The 19,422-nt window shown below is 37.6% G+C and overlaps 3 protein-coding genes across 4 annotated transcripts in view; 2 read left to right on the top strand and 1 right to left on the bottom strand.

The window, feature by feature from the left end:
* Window positions 1-819: 819 nt before the first annotated feature.
* LOC132281832 (protein WEAK CHLOROPLAST MOVEMENT UNDER BLUE LIGHT 1-like) lies at window positions 820-4,287 on the bottom strand. The gene is made up of 2 exons (XM_059783495.1): window positions 4,186-4,287; window positions 820-2,752 (listed from the first exon to the last, which is right to left on the bottom strand). The coding sequence occupies exons 1-2, from the start codon at window positions 4,285-4,287 to the stop codon at window positions 1,139-1,141; spliced, it is 1,716 nt and encodes a 571-aa protein (XP_059639478.1). The 3' UTR covers window positions 820-1,138.
* A 2,993-nt stretch (window positions 4,288-7,280) lies between these two features.
* Window positions 7,281-7,919, top strand: LOC132281831 (uncharacterized). Its single transcript, XM_059783494.1, has 2 exons — window positions 7,281-7,314; window positions 7,636-7,919. The coding sequence occupies exons 1-2, from the start codon at window positions 7,281-7,283 to the stop codon at window positions 7,917-7,919; spliced, it is 318 nt and encodes a 105-aa protein (XP_059639477.1).
* A 4,816-nt stretch (window positions 7,920-12,735) lies between these two features.
* Window positions 12,736-19,422, top strand: part of LOC132281586 (formin-like protein 20) — a 28,498-nt gene continuing 21,811 nt past the window's right edge. For both annotated transcript variants that reach the window (XM_059783282.1, XM_059783281.1), the window contains exons 1-5: window positions 12,736-13,431; window positions 14,436-15,145; window positions 15,232-15,453; window positions 15,532-18,110; window positions 18,413-18,539. In XM_059783282.1, coding sequence (XP_059639265.1) covers window positions 13,359-13,431; window positions 14,436-15,145; window positions 15,232-15,453; window positions 15,532-18,110; window positions 18,413-18,539 — 3,711 coding nt within the window. In that variant the 5' untranslated portion in view covers window positions 12,736-13,358. The remainder of the gene's footprint in view (window positions 13,432-14,435; window positions 15,146-15,231; window positions 15,454-15,531; window positions 18,111-18,412; window positions 18,540-19,422) is intronic.

Raw genomic sequence — 19,422 nt, 5'->3', positions numbered from 1 at the left:
GAACAAATGTTGCAATTGAAACAAGTACGGATTGTAAAATTTTACCCTGGAAAATAAAATAAAATAAAAAGTATTATTTTAAAAAGGCCTCGGCCCAATAGCTCAACCAGGCTTGTCGGGGTCCAGCTTCGTGCCAACTCAATCAAGACCGCTGTGCTGTTTGGGCAGGCTTCAACCTAGGTCTTGAAGCCCAGTGCGGCACAAAAGCCTACCCGCTAAGGGCCGAAGGGGGTCTGAAAAGTCAGGTTTTATATATATATGTATATAGATTGTTTTATGCTAACAACTGAGTTTGCAAACCTAGTCATCTAGAATGAGTTGCTTCTACCATTATTAAGTTCTTCTATTAAACAAAAACAAGTGCAGGCCCAAACAATTAGGAGTAACAGACGCAGCTTGACCCTAACTATATATACGTAAAATAGTCAAATGGGCTTTAGTCCTATTTCAAATGCCCAAAAGTTCATAGACCTGGTTGTGTCAAACCTGGTACCATTCTTGCTATGCAAAAATGCTATCCCCAAGACTTCCTAGTCATGGAAGTGGAAGAGGTGACTGGAATTGGCTTATAGTAGATAGCATAACTTTCCAGCAACAGGCACTGGCTTCCTGGCAAATTGGCCACAAGCAATGTCATTCTGCTGATAAGTGTCGCTTCTGTTACCATCCTAACCGGAACAGCAAACTTGCTCATGGCCTCATGATCTTTACCTTAAGCCAAGAACTCCTGCAATGCCAACAGTGCAATACACACACGGTAACACACACATATCGAACGCTGGTGCCATTTCTCATGTGACAAACAACCCTACACGGGTACACTTCACTTATTCATCAATCATATACTTATTCTTGGTCTCGTCAGATCCTCATATATGATGGACTGATGATAAATAGTTATGTATTTCACATATTGGTTCTTCTTCGTATCGTCACCCTTAATTACACAATACATTCATGTAGCAAACACGAGACTGATACTATATTAACAGCAACAAAAAAATACAATGAAGATCTTAACTTAGATCAATGGATGAGCTACAATCAGTCATGGATCCCAAAGGGATAGGATAGGGAGTGCTAGAGGACTGTCTTAACACTTTTTGATAGCAAAAAACTTCCAAAGAACTTCTGAGGACTAATTTATGTTGAGAACCTTACTCAGTGGTTGAAATGTTTCAGAATCCTTGTCAAATTCAAAACTGCTACTTTCTTTGGGAATTGACTCCTCCCGAAGTGCAGCCAAAGCGGCCTTTCTCCTTGCCATTCGCTCTCGCCCCCTCCTCAGTCGATCCTCAACTTCTGATTTAGCCTTCTCAGCCACCTCAGCCCTGCTTACAGCTTGCTCTGCCCGTGTCCTGAACTCACTGATTTTCATCATTTTGATTTCCAACTCTCTCATCAAACTTTCCAATTCATTCCTATTTTCCGCCACTGGCTCCAGAACTTGATCTGCTTTCTCTGCTGCCTTCACCAAGAGCTCATATTCTTCCATTGAAATCGTGATATGGGTATCGATGGCATCTCTTTTCTCATCATCTTGTGTCTTTGCCACATCCATTTGTGGATGTTCTACAACGGGAGAAGACTTTTCATATTGGGGGTTGACAAGGACAGTGTTTTCAGTTTCTTCCGCCTCCTCTCCTGCTGCTGCTTCTAATCTTTGATTCACTTTCTTGGCCTCTTCCGCTTCTAATGCTAGCTGATGAACTGGGAGATACAGCCCTGATTTCCCAGTATTAGCTCTTACCTTTTCAGCTGCCTCTGCCACTGCAATTTTGGACCTCCCTTTAACAAGTTCAGATTTCAGCATTGCTATCTCAACCTGTGCTTCTGTGTCTCCTCCTTTGGTCTCCTCCATCTCATTTTTCAGGCGGCTCAGCTCTTCTTTCGCATTCTTAAATTCTAATTTTGTTTGATTCAATTCAGTTTCTAGTAATTTGATGTAATACTCTTGATCTGAGTTCTTCCTTTCCTGCAGTTGAAAATCTGATTTTAGCTGGTTTAAATCCTTAATGGCATTAGAAGCAGCCTTGTCTGACAACTTGTGAAGCTCATTTGCTTGCTGAAGTTCCAACCGCAATGAATCAATAAATACAGACTTATCCGTTAGCTGATTTTTCAAATTCATCACTACTTCTAGTTGTTCTCTCATATTTTCCAACTGCTCCTGTGCTTCAAGTGCTGTTGTTGCCGCTAACTGTAACTCGGCATCTTTGCCTGATAAAACTGCACGTTTCTTTTCCTCAGCTTCAGTAGCGGCCAACTTTAAATGGAGAATAGTTTCATTGAGCTCAGAAACATTCATTAGCAGTTCCTCGGTTTTTAGTTTTTCCCTTTGTAATTCAGTTTCCATTGAGTCTGCTTTAGCCATGGCCTCAAGCTTCGACTCTCTGGCAGCAGCAAGTTCTGTTTCCATGCTAAGCAGTTCTCCCCGTGTGGCCTTCAACTCGTTTGTAACATTTGAAAGTTGCTCTCTTGTGTCTACAATTTCCGACAGCTGATCAACCATCCCATCCATCTTCGATTCAAGTTCACCTATTTGCAATCTAGCTTCTCTGCATTCATTGACGTTAATATCATTCTCAAACTCAAAATTCTTTAGCAGGGTGAAGAATTCATCGGATATTTTCTGATAGTGGTCTAGCTTAAGAAGGGCTTTCTTGTAGGCAGAGTCCTTTGCTTCTAGTTGAACCTTATAGTTGGCTAAGTCCTTTATTAGGCCATCAAGCTCTTTTTCTTTATCTAATTCCTGCTAGTGAAATAAATTTAAGAAATTTAGGTACAAAAAAGTACCCAACTGGAAGTCCTAATCGGTAATAATCCAAGCTTTTGAATTAGCTAATAGGTTCCATATTACACATGCATGAGTTAGAATTTACCTAACAAAATACATTGCATAAATTTTTAGCAACTGAGCTGATTGTGGAACAAAGATGGCACAATTTTGAACCATGTATAACATCTATACAATCAGAACTATAGATTCGTATTTGCTGCGTGTAATAATATTACGAACAACTCAAAAGCATCTGGGGGTGCATCAAATTATAGAGAAGAATTGTGAAAAGTAGAGAGAGAGAGAGAGAGAGAGAGAGAGAGGGGGGGGAGTGGTATGCGTTCAAAATTGAGTGCCCTTTTTGTGGCCCCCACAAAGACTTCTCTATGGTTTCTCTAGAGATAGAGAATAGTTTGGAGCATATCTATCATTTTCTTTACTTTGTTTATTGGCTGCTCTGTCTCGTATGGATTCACAAAAATTTATGGATAGAAACTAAAAAAGAGATAGCAGCTTTTAAACGGTTCTTTTAAAACGGCAATAAACGGCTCTTTTAAAACGGCTATTTTATTTACACTATAAAAACTAATTCTCGTATTCAATAATTCTCTCTCTCAATATTTTTTTTAACATTCATCTCTATAGATCCTCCACCTCCATTCTTTCGCCCTCATCTTAACCAATCTTAAAACTCCAAATTACCACCGCAATCCAATTATAATTTGGATTCTTCAAAATTTTTTTAATCCGAAAATTTATCTCAAACCCAACCTTCTCATTTCCAATTCCAACCATCTCAATCCCCATAGAATGAGTGGTTTATATAGAAATTGAAATATAACCGTTGGGAATATAGATATCGGGAAAAAGACAAAAAATTATAAAATTAAAATTAAAAATGTTCATTTAATTTTTAAATTAAATTAATAAAATAATAAATAGATAATGAGACCATGGAACATATTGGCTAACAAAAAATAGAGTACCACATCATCAATTTTTAGCTTATGTGGCAATCTACTTTTTATAAAGTAGATAGATAACCTTTAGCCCCACACCACATGCTCTCAATCTAATATGGCTTGTGAGAACCGGCTAGTGGCCCCCAAAAAGAAGGGAAGAAACAAAAAAGGACCTGCTTTCATATACAACTGCATATTCAAAATCCTACTTAGTTGCGAAAAAAAATACTTTTAGAATTAGAAATGATGTATATACATAATGCAGAATCAGGTGCATAAAAAATAAATATCAGTGCATATAAATTTGAATCCAATAAAAAAATCTGTAGATAGGAGTTTGTAATAGTTATGCATCATATTTAGAAATTCAGATTTGAAAGTTCATGCCATTGGACTTGTAATAGTAGTTCATAATAACTTCCGATGCTATAATTCCCAACTTACATTGCTGCTTGTAGACCAACTTTTTCTCTGATCACTTTTCTCATTAAACAAAGATAGTGCAGCTTGAACTGATTCAATTGATCTTGCGTAAATGTCTCCCATGCTTTCCTCTCAGAGCATATCAAATGTGGACCAAGGAAACCAGCTGCACAATAAAAATTCTGTGTTGAAATCTGCAAACAATGCTAATCGCGTTTATTTGAATGGTATGACTTAAAAAAATCACAATTTACGAAGGCCCCAAACTTGGCAGACTAACTAAATAATTGTTTCTGTTTGAGTTAATAACAAATGATAGATTAGAAGCTCACATAACATCATCTTCTTTGTATTAAAATTTTCCAGGTAATAATCCAAATTAAAACTACTACAAGTTCGAATTATTAAGAAATGTTGTTGACACCTTGGGCTTTTTTCCCTACTTTATGCCAAAACTACGACATGAATTAAGGGCTTGCCTAATTCCTTGTGGAAGTTTCATTACAAATCAATTGATGTAATAGAAGTAGAAATTTAAAATGGTGAAATTTCATATTTAAAAAATAATAATAACAATAATAAAAATTACACACACACACAGTATCAGGGTAATATTAATTATCATGTGCTTGTATACTTGAGATTCTGGTACATCAATTCACGAAGATTGTTAAAACCCTAATACCCAAAAAAAATGGATAACCCATATCTATTCAATTAGTTAATTAGGGCATATCATGTGTCAATTTGGTTTCAATGGATGTTGCACTTTCCATCTTAAACTTTCTTGCTAACCAAAAGGTAACAGATACAATTTTACCGAAGTTAACGAATAAGTACAATTTTGTAGAAAGAGAGAAAGAAAGAGTTCTTGTTACCTGGAAAAGGTGAGACTCTGTTTTCCTGGAAATTTGAGTGATGATGAAGCAGGGACCATATGTGGACCATGTGGTCCAAGAGAGAGAGGGAATGTGAAAAGTTCATTGAAATTATCATTTTGTTGATGTGATTTTTTTGTTTTTTTATATTTTTGGAGGTATCGAATAAGTGCATTTTCGTTTCAATCAAAAGATTCCAAAATTTTCTGGAGATAACAGACCATCGCCCTCGAAGTAAACGAGACCAAACCCTAACCTATTTCACTAATCTTGTCTTTTAAAACGGTCGCTAAACTGTTTTTGTCGTTTTCTTTTGTCCCCGTTTGTCCGCCAGCTGCCGTAGTACGACACTATTCTTTTCGGATAATGGGATATTATTAATTATTAATTAATAAAAGGATAGCATCAAATTTTTAAAAACCAGAAACTACACAAAACGCATGTTCCAGTCCTAAAATTTAAAATTATTAGTTACAATATTATATAGATAGAATGCACAAACATTATTTTTTTTACATATAATAATTTAATAAGTAATACTGTATATAGTTGTGTACCTAATTAATTTTTTATATATAATACTAAAATGTTCGTCATTTTATTGTGTTGGTATCTTATCATACTCCCATTCTATATTTGTAGTAGTACTCCGTTGTATGATGGATTAGAAAAAAACATTATAGAAAGAAAAAAAATCCAACCATTATTTTAGATTTCTAAACTCTTTTTGTTTTTCTTAAAAATATGATAAAACATTTTTGAATCAAAAATTAAAAGATGTTCTCAAAGCTGAAATTTTTTTATGTCAAAACAAACAAAAGAGCCTAAGTAAAAAAACATGTTCCTTAAAAATGCTTCCAAACCCAACTCATGGTCTATTAATTTACGTCTTTCTAATAATCTATATGAATTTTGATGTCATGTTAGAGAGAGTTTTGATTAATGAATTGTTGTCTTTGCTTGAAGAAAATATTGATTAATTCATACTCTGTTGACCCTAAAATCGGTTGGTTAGAGCCGATCTTAAATTGATATGTTACGGCGTGCCAGAACCACTTGGGCGATTCGATTGTGAATTGTCAACTTTAGTCCATTTGAGAAAGTTGACTCTCAGACGATGCGAGGAAAAAGGGAACAAATAAATTCCTCTTTCGGGTTCAAAAATGCCTTAGTTAAAATGACTTTCCGTAAACAATTTATAGTAACGTAACAAGATAATAGAAAATGGAAGAAATAGATATAGAAAGTGGTAGGGAAAAGAGATAGGGAGAAAGAGATATGGGGAGAGAAATAGAACAAGACTAAAATAGAGAGAAAGATAAAGATAGCAAGGATGCTATTTAAGGAAGGTGCTTGAGAAAGCAAACAAAATAATAAATTGATTCTGAGGGTGCTGGACCTCTTACAAAGCATGCCTATAGCATTATTTATAGAAAACTACCTAAAACAAACTCCTATATACAAGTATTTTACTTGCATTACAACTCTATCACTTAATCAACTATTAATTCAAAATAAACTAATCCTATAGATAACATAATTATGCAACTAAAACTAACTAAAAGATAAGTCTTAAAACAATTATCTTTATCCACAACTTATTTAAAATACTCTTCCCATCTTTGCATGCAATTTCAACTTCAATCTACGTGGAATATCACCCTTCTCTATTGCCACGTCATCGATTCAAAATTTACCAAAATGGGTGTCAATAATGCCCCCCATTTTAAATGTCTTATCAGCTGTCAGCCGCTTAAACCGATAAGATATTTGAAATTTTAAAATACATTGGAAGAAAATTTTGAGTTAATCAATTGGAATAAGATTGCAAATCAGCGAGCTCCAAAACTTTATTCCTTCTGAATCACCCTTAAGATGATCTTTGTTTAGCAAAATCTGTCGATTTAGGCTTCTTGCTAGGTTCTCAGAAAGTTTGCCGATATCATTTGCCCAGAAACCCAGGAAGGACTTGCCTACCATGCGTTTTCCAACTCCAATAGCAAATCATGATCATGATCGGCATGAATTAAATTATTGTGAAGCGTCATTCTAACCGATCTGCCTATTATCTCTACTAAATGAATGACATTGTGCCAGTAAGGAATTGTCTTAGCTGATTTCCTTCCAGCCGATTTCATTTCAGCCGATTGTCTTTCAGCCAATTTTGCCTCAGCCGATTTTGCCTTCAGCTCAATCGGCAGGACTGAATTATGCCCAAAAGTCCATTGATCGGCAAACATGCCCCACTATAATCGACAGGCTGAAGAAGAAGGTATGAATCAACTAACTTTTGTTGGGGATTTGTAATCACATGCCCCCCGGCAGTCGCTAGTAGTGCTGGTAGACCTTGTTGAACTACATCGGCCTGGATTAGGGCTAAAGCTTGAGCCATCATTGCTTTAATCTCCTGATTCTCCTGCTGATAATCGGCAAATGCCTCATTAAATTCTCCCATTTGGAGATTTAGTTGTGATCTTATTTCTCCTATTTGTTGATTTACCACTTGCCGATAATCAGCAAGTGCCTCTTTAAATTCTCCCATTTGGAGATTTAGTTGGGATCTTATTTCTCCCACTTGTTGATTTACCACCAGCCAATAATCGGCTGCTGGAAGATGTCGATAATCGGCTGCTGGAAGATTTCGATAATCGACTGCTGGAAGATGCCGATAATCGGCGGTTGTTAGCGTCTGCCGATAATCGACTTCTGGAACATACCGATAATCAGTTATTAGAACATGCCGATAATCAACTGTTGGAACATGCCGATAATCGGCGACTGTTGGCGTCTACCGATAATCGGTTGCTGGAATATGCCAATAATCAATCATTGGAACATGCCGATAATCAACTGTTGGAACATGCCGATAATCAGTGACTTCTGGAACATGCCGATAATCGGCTACTGATTGCTGATAATTGTCTGGCCAACTATATGGCTGATTAGAATATTAGTACATCGGCTGATTTGACTGATCAGAATATTTGTATGTCGGTTGAGAAGTCGACTGCATATTTTTGCTATAAATCACTCACCTAGTGGGGTCCCACCGGGCGTGCCAAAAATGTTGACCCTAAAATCGGCTGGTTAGAGCCGATCTTAAATTGATATGTTATGGGCGTGCCAAAACCACTTGGGTGGTTCGATTGTGAATTGTCAACTTTAGTCCCTTTGAGAAAGTTGACTCTCAGACGATGCGAAGAAAAAGGGAACAAATAAATTCCTTTTTTGGGTTCAAAAATATCTTAGTTAAAAGGACTTTCCGTAAACAATTTATAGTAACGTAACAAGATAATAGAAAAGGGAAGAAATAGATATAGAAAGTGATAGGGAGAAGAGATACGGAGAAAGAGATATGGGGAGAGAAATAGAACAAGACTGAAATAGAGAGAAAGATAAAGATAGCAAGGATGCTATTTGAGGAAGGTGCTTGAGAAAGCAAACAAAATAATAAATTGATTCTGAGGGTGCTGGACCTCTTACAAAGCATGCCTATAGCATTGTTTATAGAAAACTACGTAAACACAAACTCCTATATGCAAGTATTTTACTTGCATTACAACTCTATCACTTAATCAACTATTAATTCAAAAAAAACTAATCCTATAGATAACATAATTATGCAACTAAAACTAATTAAAAGATAAGTCTTAAATTAATGATCTTTATCCACAACTTATTTAAAATAATCTTCCCATCTTTGCATACAATTTCAACTTCAATCCACGTGAAATATCACCCTTATTTATTGCCACATCATCGATTCAAAATTTACCAAAATGGGTGTCAACATACTCATAATTTTATTGATTAGTTAACTATTCATACCGTCTTAACCTCTTAAAGGGTGACCGTTTAGGTGTTGGTACTTTTGTTGCACATTTACGTAGTATTTACAGCCCATTGTCAGCCACTTGGGGTTGCAAATGACATTGAGTTGAGTCAAGTTTGAATTTTTATTCTGGTTTGGCTCATTTGTTTATAAGCTTAGCTCAAGTTTACTACGAGCTTGAAAAGCTGAGTTTGGTCTCATCTTGTCATTATTCTAAAAAGCCAGTACTCAGCTCGTTGAATAATAAAAATTGTTCGGGTTAAATTTGAGCTCATGTTCAAGATATTTTTGATTTGTTCATAACCTATGTTCATGAATATGTTCATCAACTTTACCTATTATGAATGTATTCACAAGCCTATGTCGTACATGCTTACGCAGGGACAAAGCATCGAGGGGGGAAGGAAAAAACTAAGAGATAATTTTAGAAACTAAAAATTATAGGAGGCATATGAAAAAGATAAAAAAAATCACGACATATATTACAAAGGGCGAGGCCAGGCCAGTGGAGGCACATGCCCCCCTAGGCCTACATTAGCTCCATTACTACACTTACACAAACTTATATTCACGAGCTTGAAAATCGAGTTCGAGCTCAGCTCATTTATTTAACGAACAAGTTTGAGCTAACCCCGAATTATTCATGTATAGATGAGTTCATTTGCTACCGTATTCACGATAAAAACCAAACTCGGAATCAAAATCCTCACCCTCAATTATACCATTTTTGTGCTTTTAAAACAATGTTGTTAATAATTTTCATTTGTACCAACTTTACTCTAAACTTTTATTAGTGGCATATGTACATCAAACTTCTATCATACTTTACTTCAAACTTGCACCATATTTACATAAAAATTTGATCAGAATTATTTTTAAAGTTCATGGTTTCATCTTTTGAAAGATGCGATTGAGACTAAACTAAATAAGTGGAAGAAGCATGATTGAGCTCTCACTCTGATAGATGGATGGTAGTGGCTTTTTTTACTAACCAGCGTGTCCTAATCGCGCCAGGATGGCTTCGGCGGGGCCTCGCCCTGCCTCGTTTGGGGGCAATTTTGGAAAATCGATTATGTAAATAGGGACAGAGATAAAGGTTGCTTTGAAAAACCCAGTGGGTTTTGGGCCGATTTCAGGGGATGGTTGCCCCCACCCTGAATATATTATAGATTTATTAAATTACCCTTACATATTATGATATATTACTAAAATAGGTTGAATATATATATTAGGGATGAACCCTGACAGGCCCCACCCTGTCGTGGTTTTGGAGAACCGATTATGTAAATGGGAATGAGGATGGGGCTGCTTTGAAAAACTCGGTGAGTTTGGGACAGTTATGGGGATGAAAAAATTAAACGGGAATAGGGATGGGGAATGAGATCCCATCCCCATCTCCATCTCCATCTCCATCTCCATTTCCATCTCCGTTCCCATTTAATTTTTTTTATTTCCATAACTGTTCCAAAATTTGTCGAATTTTTCAAAACAGTCCCTATTCTTGTCCCTATTTACATAATCAGTTCTCCAAAATCGCTTCAAACAAGATGTGGCCGATCGGGGTGGGAGTTATTGCCATCCCTAATTGGTGCATGTAGAAAGAAATGACTTATTTTTCATTTTATAAATATAAATAGAAAAATTTATAAACCTAGAAAGAGGGGGCAAAAAAATGAAATCAAGAGATGAAAGCGATAAAATAGAAGATATTTGCCTATGCAAAAAATCTCTTAGACTTGAAAGAAAGCAAATAGAACTTGCTTTGGTAACCATATCTGTTAGATAACCACCGAACTTCACTTCTCTCTGCATTTCTTATAGTAATTTAAAATTTTTACAAAGTAATTAAAAACTTAAATAATTTGTTACTTTGATCATAAAAAATTTATTTATAATTATATTTTTCTAAACAATATCGGAAATTTAACAAAGACAAAAAAATAATTTTTTTTTTTTTTAAATTATATGTATCACGTCAAGTACCTTTAAAAAAGTAAAATGTGTAAAGAGATAGATAATGGTAGCAAGAGCTCCAATTAAGCTGATATCAAACGTCAATCAACACCCTTCGTATCCATTTCAATCAATTGATTGATGAGAAGACTAATCACTTTTGTTTGGGCTAGTAGTATCTGTTTGGTGTAACAGTAATTATCCTTAACATAATAATTATTCTAACAAACCAATTATGACACCCTCACTTCCCAAGTTTTCTAATATCAAAGGTCTGCTATAAGTGTGCAAGGTCGCACATGACATGCACATGACGGGATCAATGATTACATATAACTTTTGCTTTCATTTCTTGAAACCAAGACACGTGGAATTCAGATTTAATTATGATCTACCTAACGTGTGGATGAGATTTCTTTCAATACAATACAACTACAAGTGCTCTGTTAATTGATGAGTACATTGTGGAGTTGCTCATAAACTAATTAATCAATACGGTCAAACACCATAATGCTTTAAACCACCCCCATCTTAATCCTTCTGCTTATTTTATAAAGAACAATAATTGTTTCTTTATTGTTTGTCAATGACACTGTAATGTTGAATACTTCTACAGAAAATTTAATAATAAAATTAAAAATATGAAAATAAAAATTGTATTAGAAGACCCATTTGTACGATACTAAGACAAAGATTAAGATGATGAAATGTATTAGAATAAAAATAAACAAAGAGTCATATAGAATAATAAATTAATAGATTATAAAAGAATGAAAAAATAATTATTAGACTAACTATTTTATAAAGAACAAAGGGCTGACATTAAAAAAAAAAACACACACACACACACATGACACAACCAATAAAAATAATTATTGGCTTAGTGTTAGTTGTACTTGGACAATGTAAAGACAAATAATAGATTTTAGAGGAAAACAAATTTTCAATGATAAAAGAAACTTTTTCCTTTCTATCGATAAGAAGCTTAAACAATTAAAAATCCAACCTCACCTACCAAGGAGAAAGAGGTTACAACTAGCATATTTACATACACAGGTTTATTTACATCATTACCTTCCCAAAAAAAAAAAAAAAATTTACTTCATTATAACAAAACATTAGGTGACATTTAGAGTTCGTTTAGGGTTTTTGTTAGAATAAAAAAAGTATTTTTATTAATAGACGGTCAAAAAAATTGTGGTCAGTAAAAAATATGTTAGGTGTTTGATAACACATTATAATAAATATTTTTTACAATTAAATTATTTTTTAATTTTTTTGGTAATAAGTTTTTTAAAACATTTCTATTGTTAATTTTACAATAATATCCTTTAATATGATATTACCAAATTTGATAGTAGCAACTTTATTAAAATCGTGCACTTGTCTTTATAAAAAGTAAAAGGACAAAATTGTCTAATGAGGAAAAGTTATCTAAAATATTCATTCTCTACTCAAAAAGTAATTTTAAAAGTTTCAAATTTTAGTTTCATTCAAACGTTCTAAACTAAAAGTGCTTCTAATGATTACCAAACACATCTAAATACAAAACGTAATTTTTAAAATAAAAATGTTTTTGACCAATAGAGAAGCAATTCCAAACGGACTCTTAATGCTTCTTGAGTTGAAAATGAGTTTTTTTACGCATTAAAAAAAAATAACAAACTATTTTAACTTATGTTTGAATATGCATACTCTATATACCTTCCCAAAAAAACAACATGCCTGCCATATACATCTATATATATCCGTCTTTATTATTTTTTTCTTAAAACATGTTTCTAAATATAGATTCACTATATAGTCACAAACCCAATAAAACATGAAAAAGAAAAACAAGTACTGTATTTGACAAATATAATCACATGCATATATATATATTGCCAGTTTCTCTCTCCTCCTTTCTCTCACTACAATTTTTAGAGGTCCCAGCTCCCAACACATCTCATGCAATTTTTGCTAGGCATCATCTCTTGTCCAAACCTCTGCGCACTATCAACTCTCTCTCTCTCTCTCTCAAAATTTTCTCTCTCATGTTTCCGTTAATTTCTGTCTGTCACGGTCCAACTTGCAGAGAGGCTAGGGTCTAAGTGGATTCACCCTTTCAGTCTCTTCTGTCTCTCTCTTCACGTGGTTGCTAAAAGCCTAAAACAATGGAATGAATGATCATTTTCCCCATTCATTTAACAATCCTCTGCAAACCCTAATATTCATAATCCCTACTGTCACTTCCTCTACTATCTCATTTCCGAATTGCAATTTATCCGCTGACTTTCTCTTTCAAATTCTGTTTCTTTCAATTTCTTTTATTGCATTGGATCACATTGCATTGCCAAATGCAATTCTGATACGAAGAACTCTGTCTACGTCGATATAATTCTCTCTCTTAACAATTTAATTGTAATATTTTGTTTGTGTAATTGAATTGGCGCTTCTTACGAGATTGGGTGTGAATTGTAGCAATTCAATCTGGAGGGTGGTTTATTGAACCAACGTTTTGGATCCGATTGGGGGAGAAACAGCGCCATTAGATGGCGCTGTTCAGAAGGTTCTTTTATCGGAAGCCGCCGGATCGGCTTCTTGAGATCTCCGAGAGAGTATACGGTATCTTCCTTTGCTCACTTTTGCTCTGTTCAAATTGCGAAATTTGTCATTTTCGAATTGCACAGAGAATGGACACCCAACTGCAAATTTCAAAATGTTATGTCATTTTATCTTTTGGGCCAAAATGTCGTGTATATTGCTTAATTATGCAAACTTCTGTGCATCTTAGAATAAGTTTACTTGATTGTTATGTTTTTGTTTTTCAATTTTATGATGATGCACTGATGATTCTGTTAATTGAGGTATTGATCAATATGTCAATGGCTGATTGAAGTTTCCTGTGTCATATATAGACCGTTGGCAGCTTTAGCTAGAGCCGTTGTAATGCTGGGTATTGATTTTAATAACTGTTTTGCAACTCTTACATTTCTCTGCTTTCCCATGGCAGTGTTTAGAAGCTGGAACCTCTCTCTCTCATTGGGGTGCAATGTTAATTATGATTGAAGGTTTCAATGTTTTAGTGCTTACTAATTAGGCAAGCAGACTATTGAAACTACCAGCAATTGAGGAATTAAATATGTTCGAGACATTTTGGCCGTGTACATATTACTACATGGTGCACCCACAATTTTTTCATTCACACTCTTCGTTGTCTAGTTCACCAACATATTTCTTTTCATCCTTTTCATTGTCCTATGTACATGCAGTGGGAGTAATTTTGGAACCTCCTTACACCGCAAATTCATTTATTTGCCACATTCTTATCCAAGAGATTGGAATTTCAAGGGTAGGAAAAATAGGATGGGTTTTATATTATATATTATTATACTACGTATTTGTGTTGTTAGGGCAGTAATCGGTTGTGGTAAGACTATTAGTGGTTGTTATGTAGGGTTTGCTGCATTTCCTTGATATTCTTTTTTTACTTCACTGTGAAATATTGTTGTATTTTCAGTAGAAGTTATTTCACACTTTGGAAGGTCAGACTTTTCTTTATTCATATTTCCCCATCTTGTTGTGGCCATATGTACTTTGTAACCCTATTCATTTTTCTTTACTTGCAGTGTTTGATTGTTGCTTCTCCACTGGCATATTGTTAGAACATGAGTACAAAATGTACATGAATGGCATTGTAGCTCAGCTACAAGATCACTATCCAGATGCTTCTTTCATGGTTTTTAACTTCAGAGAAGGGGAGCGGAAGAGCCAAATTTCAGATATATTATCTCAGTATGACATGACAGTGATGGATTACCCTCGGCAATATGAGGGGTGTCCTTTGTTACCATTGGAGATGATCCACCACTTCCTGCGATCCAGTGACAGCTGGTCATCATTGCAGGGGCAACAAAATGTGCTGCTGATGCATTGTGAAAAGGGAGGATGGCCTGTGCTCGCATTCATGCTTGCAGGCCTTCTGTTATACCGAAAACAGTACAGTGGTGAACAAAAAACTCTTGAAATGGTATACAAGCAAGCTCCTAGGGAACTTCTTTATCTTTTGTCTCCTTTAAATCCACAGCCTTCCCAGCTGAGATATCTTCAGTACATTTCCAGAAGGAATTCTTTGGGTTCAGATTGGCCGCCATCAAGTACACCCTTAGCTTTGGACTGTATCATACTCAGAGTCGTACCTTTGTTTGATGGGGGAAAGGGTTGTCGACCAGTAGTTCGTGTTTATGGTCAGGATCCTTCTTCAACGACAGCTAATAGAAGTTCAAAGCTTTTGTTTTCAACCTCAAAGATGAAAAAACATCCTCGCCACTACCGACAGGTAATGCCAAATTTATAATTTTGAAGCCTAACGATGAATCAACCAGGATTTGAATATTTTCTGTAACTTCTAATTTCTAACTGCAGGAAGAGTGTGCACTGATTAAACTAGATATTCATCGCCGTATCCAAGGAGATGTTGTTCTTGAGTGCATCCATTTGGGTGATGACCTGCAAAAGGAGGAAATGATGTTCAGAGTTATGTTCCACACAGCATTTGTCAGGTCAAATGTGTTGATGTTGAACCGTGATGAAGTTGATGTCTTGTGGGATGCAAAGGACCAATTTCCAAAAGACTTCAAAGCAGAGGTAGGTATTGTTTTATTTGTGTGAAATGTCCTTTGCCTGAAGCTGTAGGAGTTGAATGCATACTCATATCTGTATCAGGTACTCTTTTCGGATGCTGATGCAGTTCCATCTATTATCACCACAGAAGTAGCAAGTGAAGATGAGAATGAGGCGGAAGTAGCATCACCTGAAGAGTTCTTTGAGGTCGAAGAGATCTTCAGCAATGTAGTAGACGGACATGATGGAAAGGGAAGCTTGGGTGCTCATATAGTTCAAGACAGCACGCTAGATGACGAGAATCACAAAGTGGTTTGGAAAGAGGAAATGGAAACTCACGCATTTCAAGACTGTGCATCTGATGACGGGAATCACAAACAGGATGGGAAGATAGATTCTAACTTTCATGCTGGAAAAGCCATTGCTCTAAATGATAGAAGGCGTGAGTTAGGCTCTACGGTAGTGGTTGCTGATTTGCCCAACAATATAGAAACCAAGGTAATAGCTGCAAATGTCGGTGGCAAGTCGGAAGAGAAGAAGAATAGCCAAGTTAGGGAAGAAAATGATATGCAGAAGAACTTAAAAAGGCAGGATTCACAGCAGAAGTTGAGTGCTGATCTTTGCAGACAACCACAATCCTTCAGTGCAGAACCAGCTGCAGATTTAGTTGATGCAAATCAAAATATTAAGCAGCAAGAACCTCAGGATATGGTTGTAAGACAGGCAAAGCCAAATGCAGATTCTCAGTCAATCCCTCCTAAGAATGTCTCTCACACTGATTCAATGCATGTATCATATCTGCAGTCGAGATATAACAGTGAACCAGCTGCACAAGCCCTTGTAAAGGATTCTCATGAGGATGGAAAATTAAAGTCTCCTGCTAATGCTGCTGGACCTGTGGTTCCAACTAATTACATCCCTAAAACTATAAGTCATAAAGTTGATCCCACAAAGAGCGCAGAGGTTGCACCAATAAAACACACTTCTTTTCCACCGTCTTCAGATGAACTCCTACTTCAAGGGACTTGCACTCCCTCTTCGACTACACCAGCACCATTTCCTGGCCCACGTCAAGTTGCCCCTCCTCCTCCTCCTCCTCCTCCATCTTTTAACAAAACTTCAAATTCTCTTCCTCTACAAAGTCATGTGACAATTCTGCATGATGTAGAAACTCCGGCATCCCGACCTTTAATACCTCCCCCTCCCCCTGTACCTCCTCCTCCTAGCTCTTTGTTGTGTACTTTTACCTCCAAATCTTCTTTTCCACCTGACCACACCATGCAAGTGGAAGAAACTAGTTTTTCCCTTCCTCCTCCACCTCCACCTCCATCTCCACCTCCACTAGCAAATTCTCAAGGAAACAATCCCCCTCCACATGCCACTCAATGCAGTGTGCAGAATTTTGGTAAGGTTCTGCCTCCTCCGCCTGCACCACCCCCTTGGAAAGTTGGGACTTCTGAAACTGTTCCTGTGATGGTATCAGGCTATCCACCTCCTCCGCCGCCACCCCCTCCTCCTTTTTATGCATCCGCTATATCAAAACCTGCTGGAGTTGGAGTTTCTACTCCACCTCAACCTTCACCTCCTCCCCCTCCCCCTCCTTTGCAATCACATCCTACCATGCATGGAGTCGGAGTTTCTACTCCACCTCCACCTCGACCTTCCCCTCCACTTCCACCACCTCCTCCTCCCCCTCCGCCAACTTTGCAATCACTTCCTACCATGCATGGAGTTGGAGTTTCTACTCCACCTCCACCTCCACCTCCACCACCTCCTCCTCCCCCTCCGCCAACTTTGCAATCACATCCTACCATGCACGGAGTTGGAGTTTCTACTCCACCTCCACCTCCACCTCCACCTCCACCTCCACCACCTAACCCTCCCCCTCCCCCTCCCCCTCCCCCTCCTCTGCAATCACATCCTACCATGCATGGAGTTGGAGTTTCTACGCCACCTCTACCTCCTCCCCCTCCACCTCCTTTGCAATCACATCCTACCATGCATGGAGTTCCTCCTCCTCCCCTTCCACATGGCACTCCACTCCCACCTCCCCCACCCGCTCCTCCACATGGTGCTCCAACGCCACCGCCCCCACCCCCTCCTCCACATGGTGCTCCAACGCCGCCACCCCCACCTCTTCTATCTAGAGCCCCACCCCCGCCGCCCCCGCCTCTTCTATCTAGAGCCCCACCCCCGCCACCTCCTCCGACAAGTGGAGCCCCACCTCCCCCTCCTCCTCCGACATGTGGAACCCCGCCTCCCCCACCTCCTCCAACAGGTGGAACCCCGCCTCCCCCCCCTCCTCCGATGCATGGAGTGCCGCCTCCACCACCTCCAATGCGTGGAGCCCCACCTCCACCGCCGCCTCCAGCGGTTGGAGGCCCACCTCCACCACCTCCTCCTGGAGCTCGGGCTCCTGGCCCTCCTCCACCTCCTGGAGCACCCAGACCTCCAGGTGGTGCACCTCCACCGCCTCCAGCTTTTGGTGCCAAAGGACCAGCAACAGATGCGAGAGGTTTGTCTTCAGCAAGAGGGCGTGGGATTTCACGTCCGGGAGGGATGTCACCTGCTTCAGCGTCTCGAAGATCTACTTTAAAGCCACTGCACTGGAGCAAGGTAACCAGGGCATTGCAAGGAAGCTTGTGGGAAGAATTGCAAAGACATGGAGAGCAGCCTCACATGTACAGCAACTTCTCTTATTGATTCAATTTTCTAGTTTACTGTGACAATTGGTTGTCTTCCTACCTTGATTTCTTTTCAATAGTTCCAGAAAAGTAGAAAACTATTTAGTTGTTGTTCAAATATGTTTTCTTTGGCATTTAGTTCATAACTTGGTTGCCTCAGCGTGCATTTCTTTACATAGGCGAGACATGTAGATATACATATAGTTCTAAATGATTCTGTTTGAACTATGATTGCGTGCCTTTCCACTTTTTAATATTACCCCTTAATAGATCACTGATGTTGTATCCTCTAATCCTAGTGCGGCAGAATTTGATGTGTCAGAACTTGAAACTCTTTTCTCTGCCACAGTCGCAAAGTCGAACAGCTCAGGAGGTAAATCTGGAGGGCGGAAGTCTGCTGGATCTAAAACTGACAAAGTCCACCTGGTAATGTAATATGTAATACTTTTTCCTACAAAATTTATTTTTAGGAAGCCGTAAGTCCTGTGAGAGAAGATACTTCTACTTTTTGGACAAAAAATCCTGCCAATAACATGATGATCCTCATGATCTGTCATGGGGTGCTTCGGTTGTATGTTCCTTCTGAGTTATTTTAATTGATTCTTGTGACTCAATTTTAAAATGTCATGCTTTGTGTAAGGTGAAATGCAAAGATAGAATTCTGACACAGGCATGTCAGGAGGCTTGCACTAAAATGAATTGGTGTCCGACTGGGGAAAGAAATCCTTTCTTCCCCTGCCCATGCCATACACACTGTTGAATTTTGACCCATATACAATTGGCTTCAACTATGTGAACATGAGAAGTGGCGTTTGAGTCAATCCAGCAAAATGTATACTGTATGTAGTTCTCTGTGTTTTGGTGGAGGCGAAGCTAAGTTTGCATTGGATATGAGTTTTCAATTTCAGTGGGAGATATTCATTTTGGATATATTCATTTTGTTTTTCCGGAGAGGAGGGAGAGGGGAGGGGGAAAAAGTATGCATACTTGGTTTTTGTGTTCATTTTTCCTGATGAATATGTTTTTTAATTGTAAAAGCATGTTCACTTTATGTCATTATTCACAGCAGTTAACCAAGTGAAGATTCTGCTGGTCATACATGAACTAAGTGGTCTTGTGGAATTGATTTCATTACTGTTGATTCTTTCATTTTTGTTGTCTGATGCTCAATGCATCTGTTAATACTTGACAGCAATATAAAATTTGATTTTACAGTTGCATGCATACATATACTAAGAAATAGTATGCTGAGAGTGAATCACTGTCAATTTGGTGTTGGTTACTTGGTTTGGGTACAGGATCGTTATTA

Source organism: Cornus florida, unplaced genomic scaffold (assembly GCF_030987335.1).
Source record: "Cornus florida cultivar Cherokee Brave unplaced genomic scaffold, ASM3098733v1 CherokeeBrave_3.0.0_Hap2_Chr11, whole genome shotgun sequence".
NCBI lineage: Eukaryota > Viridiplantae > Streptophyta > Magnoliopsida > Cornales > Cornaceae > Cornus > Cornus florida.
Note: the sequence above shows the minus strand (reverse complement) of the source record. Positions and strands in the feature narration are given on the sequence as shown.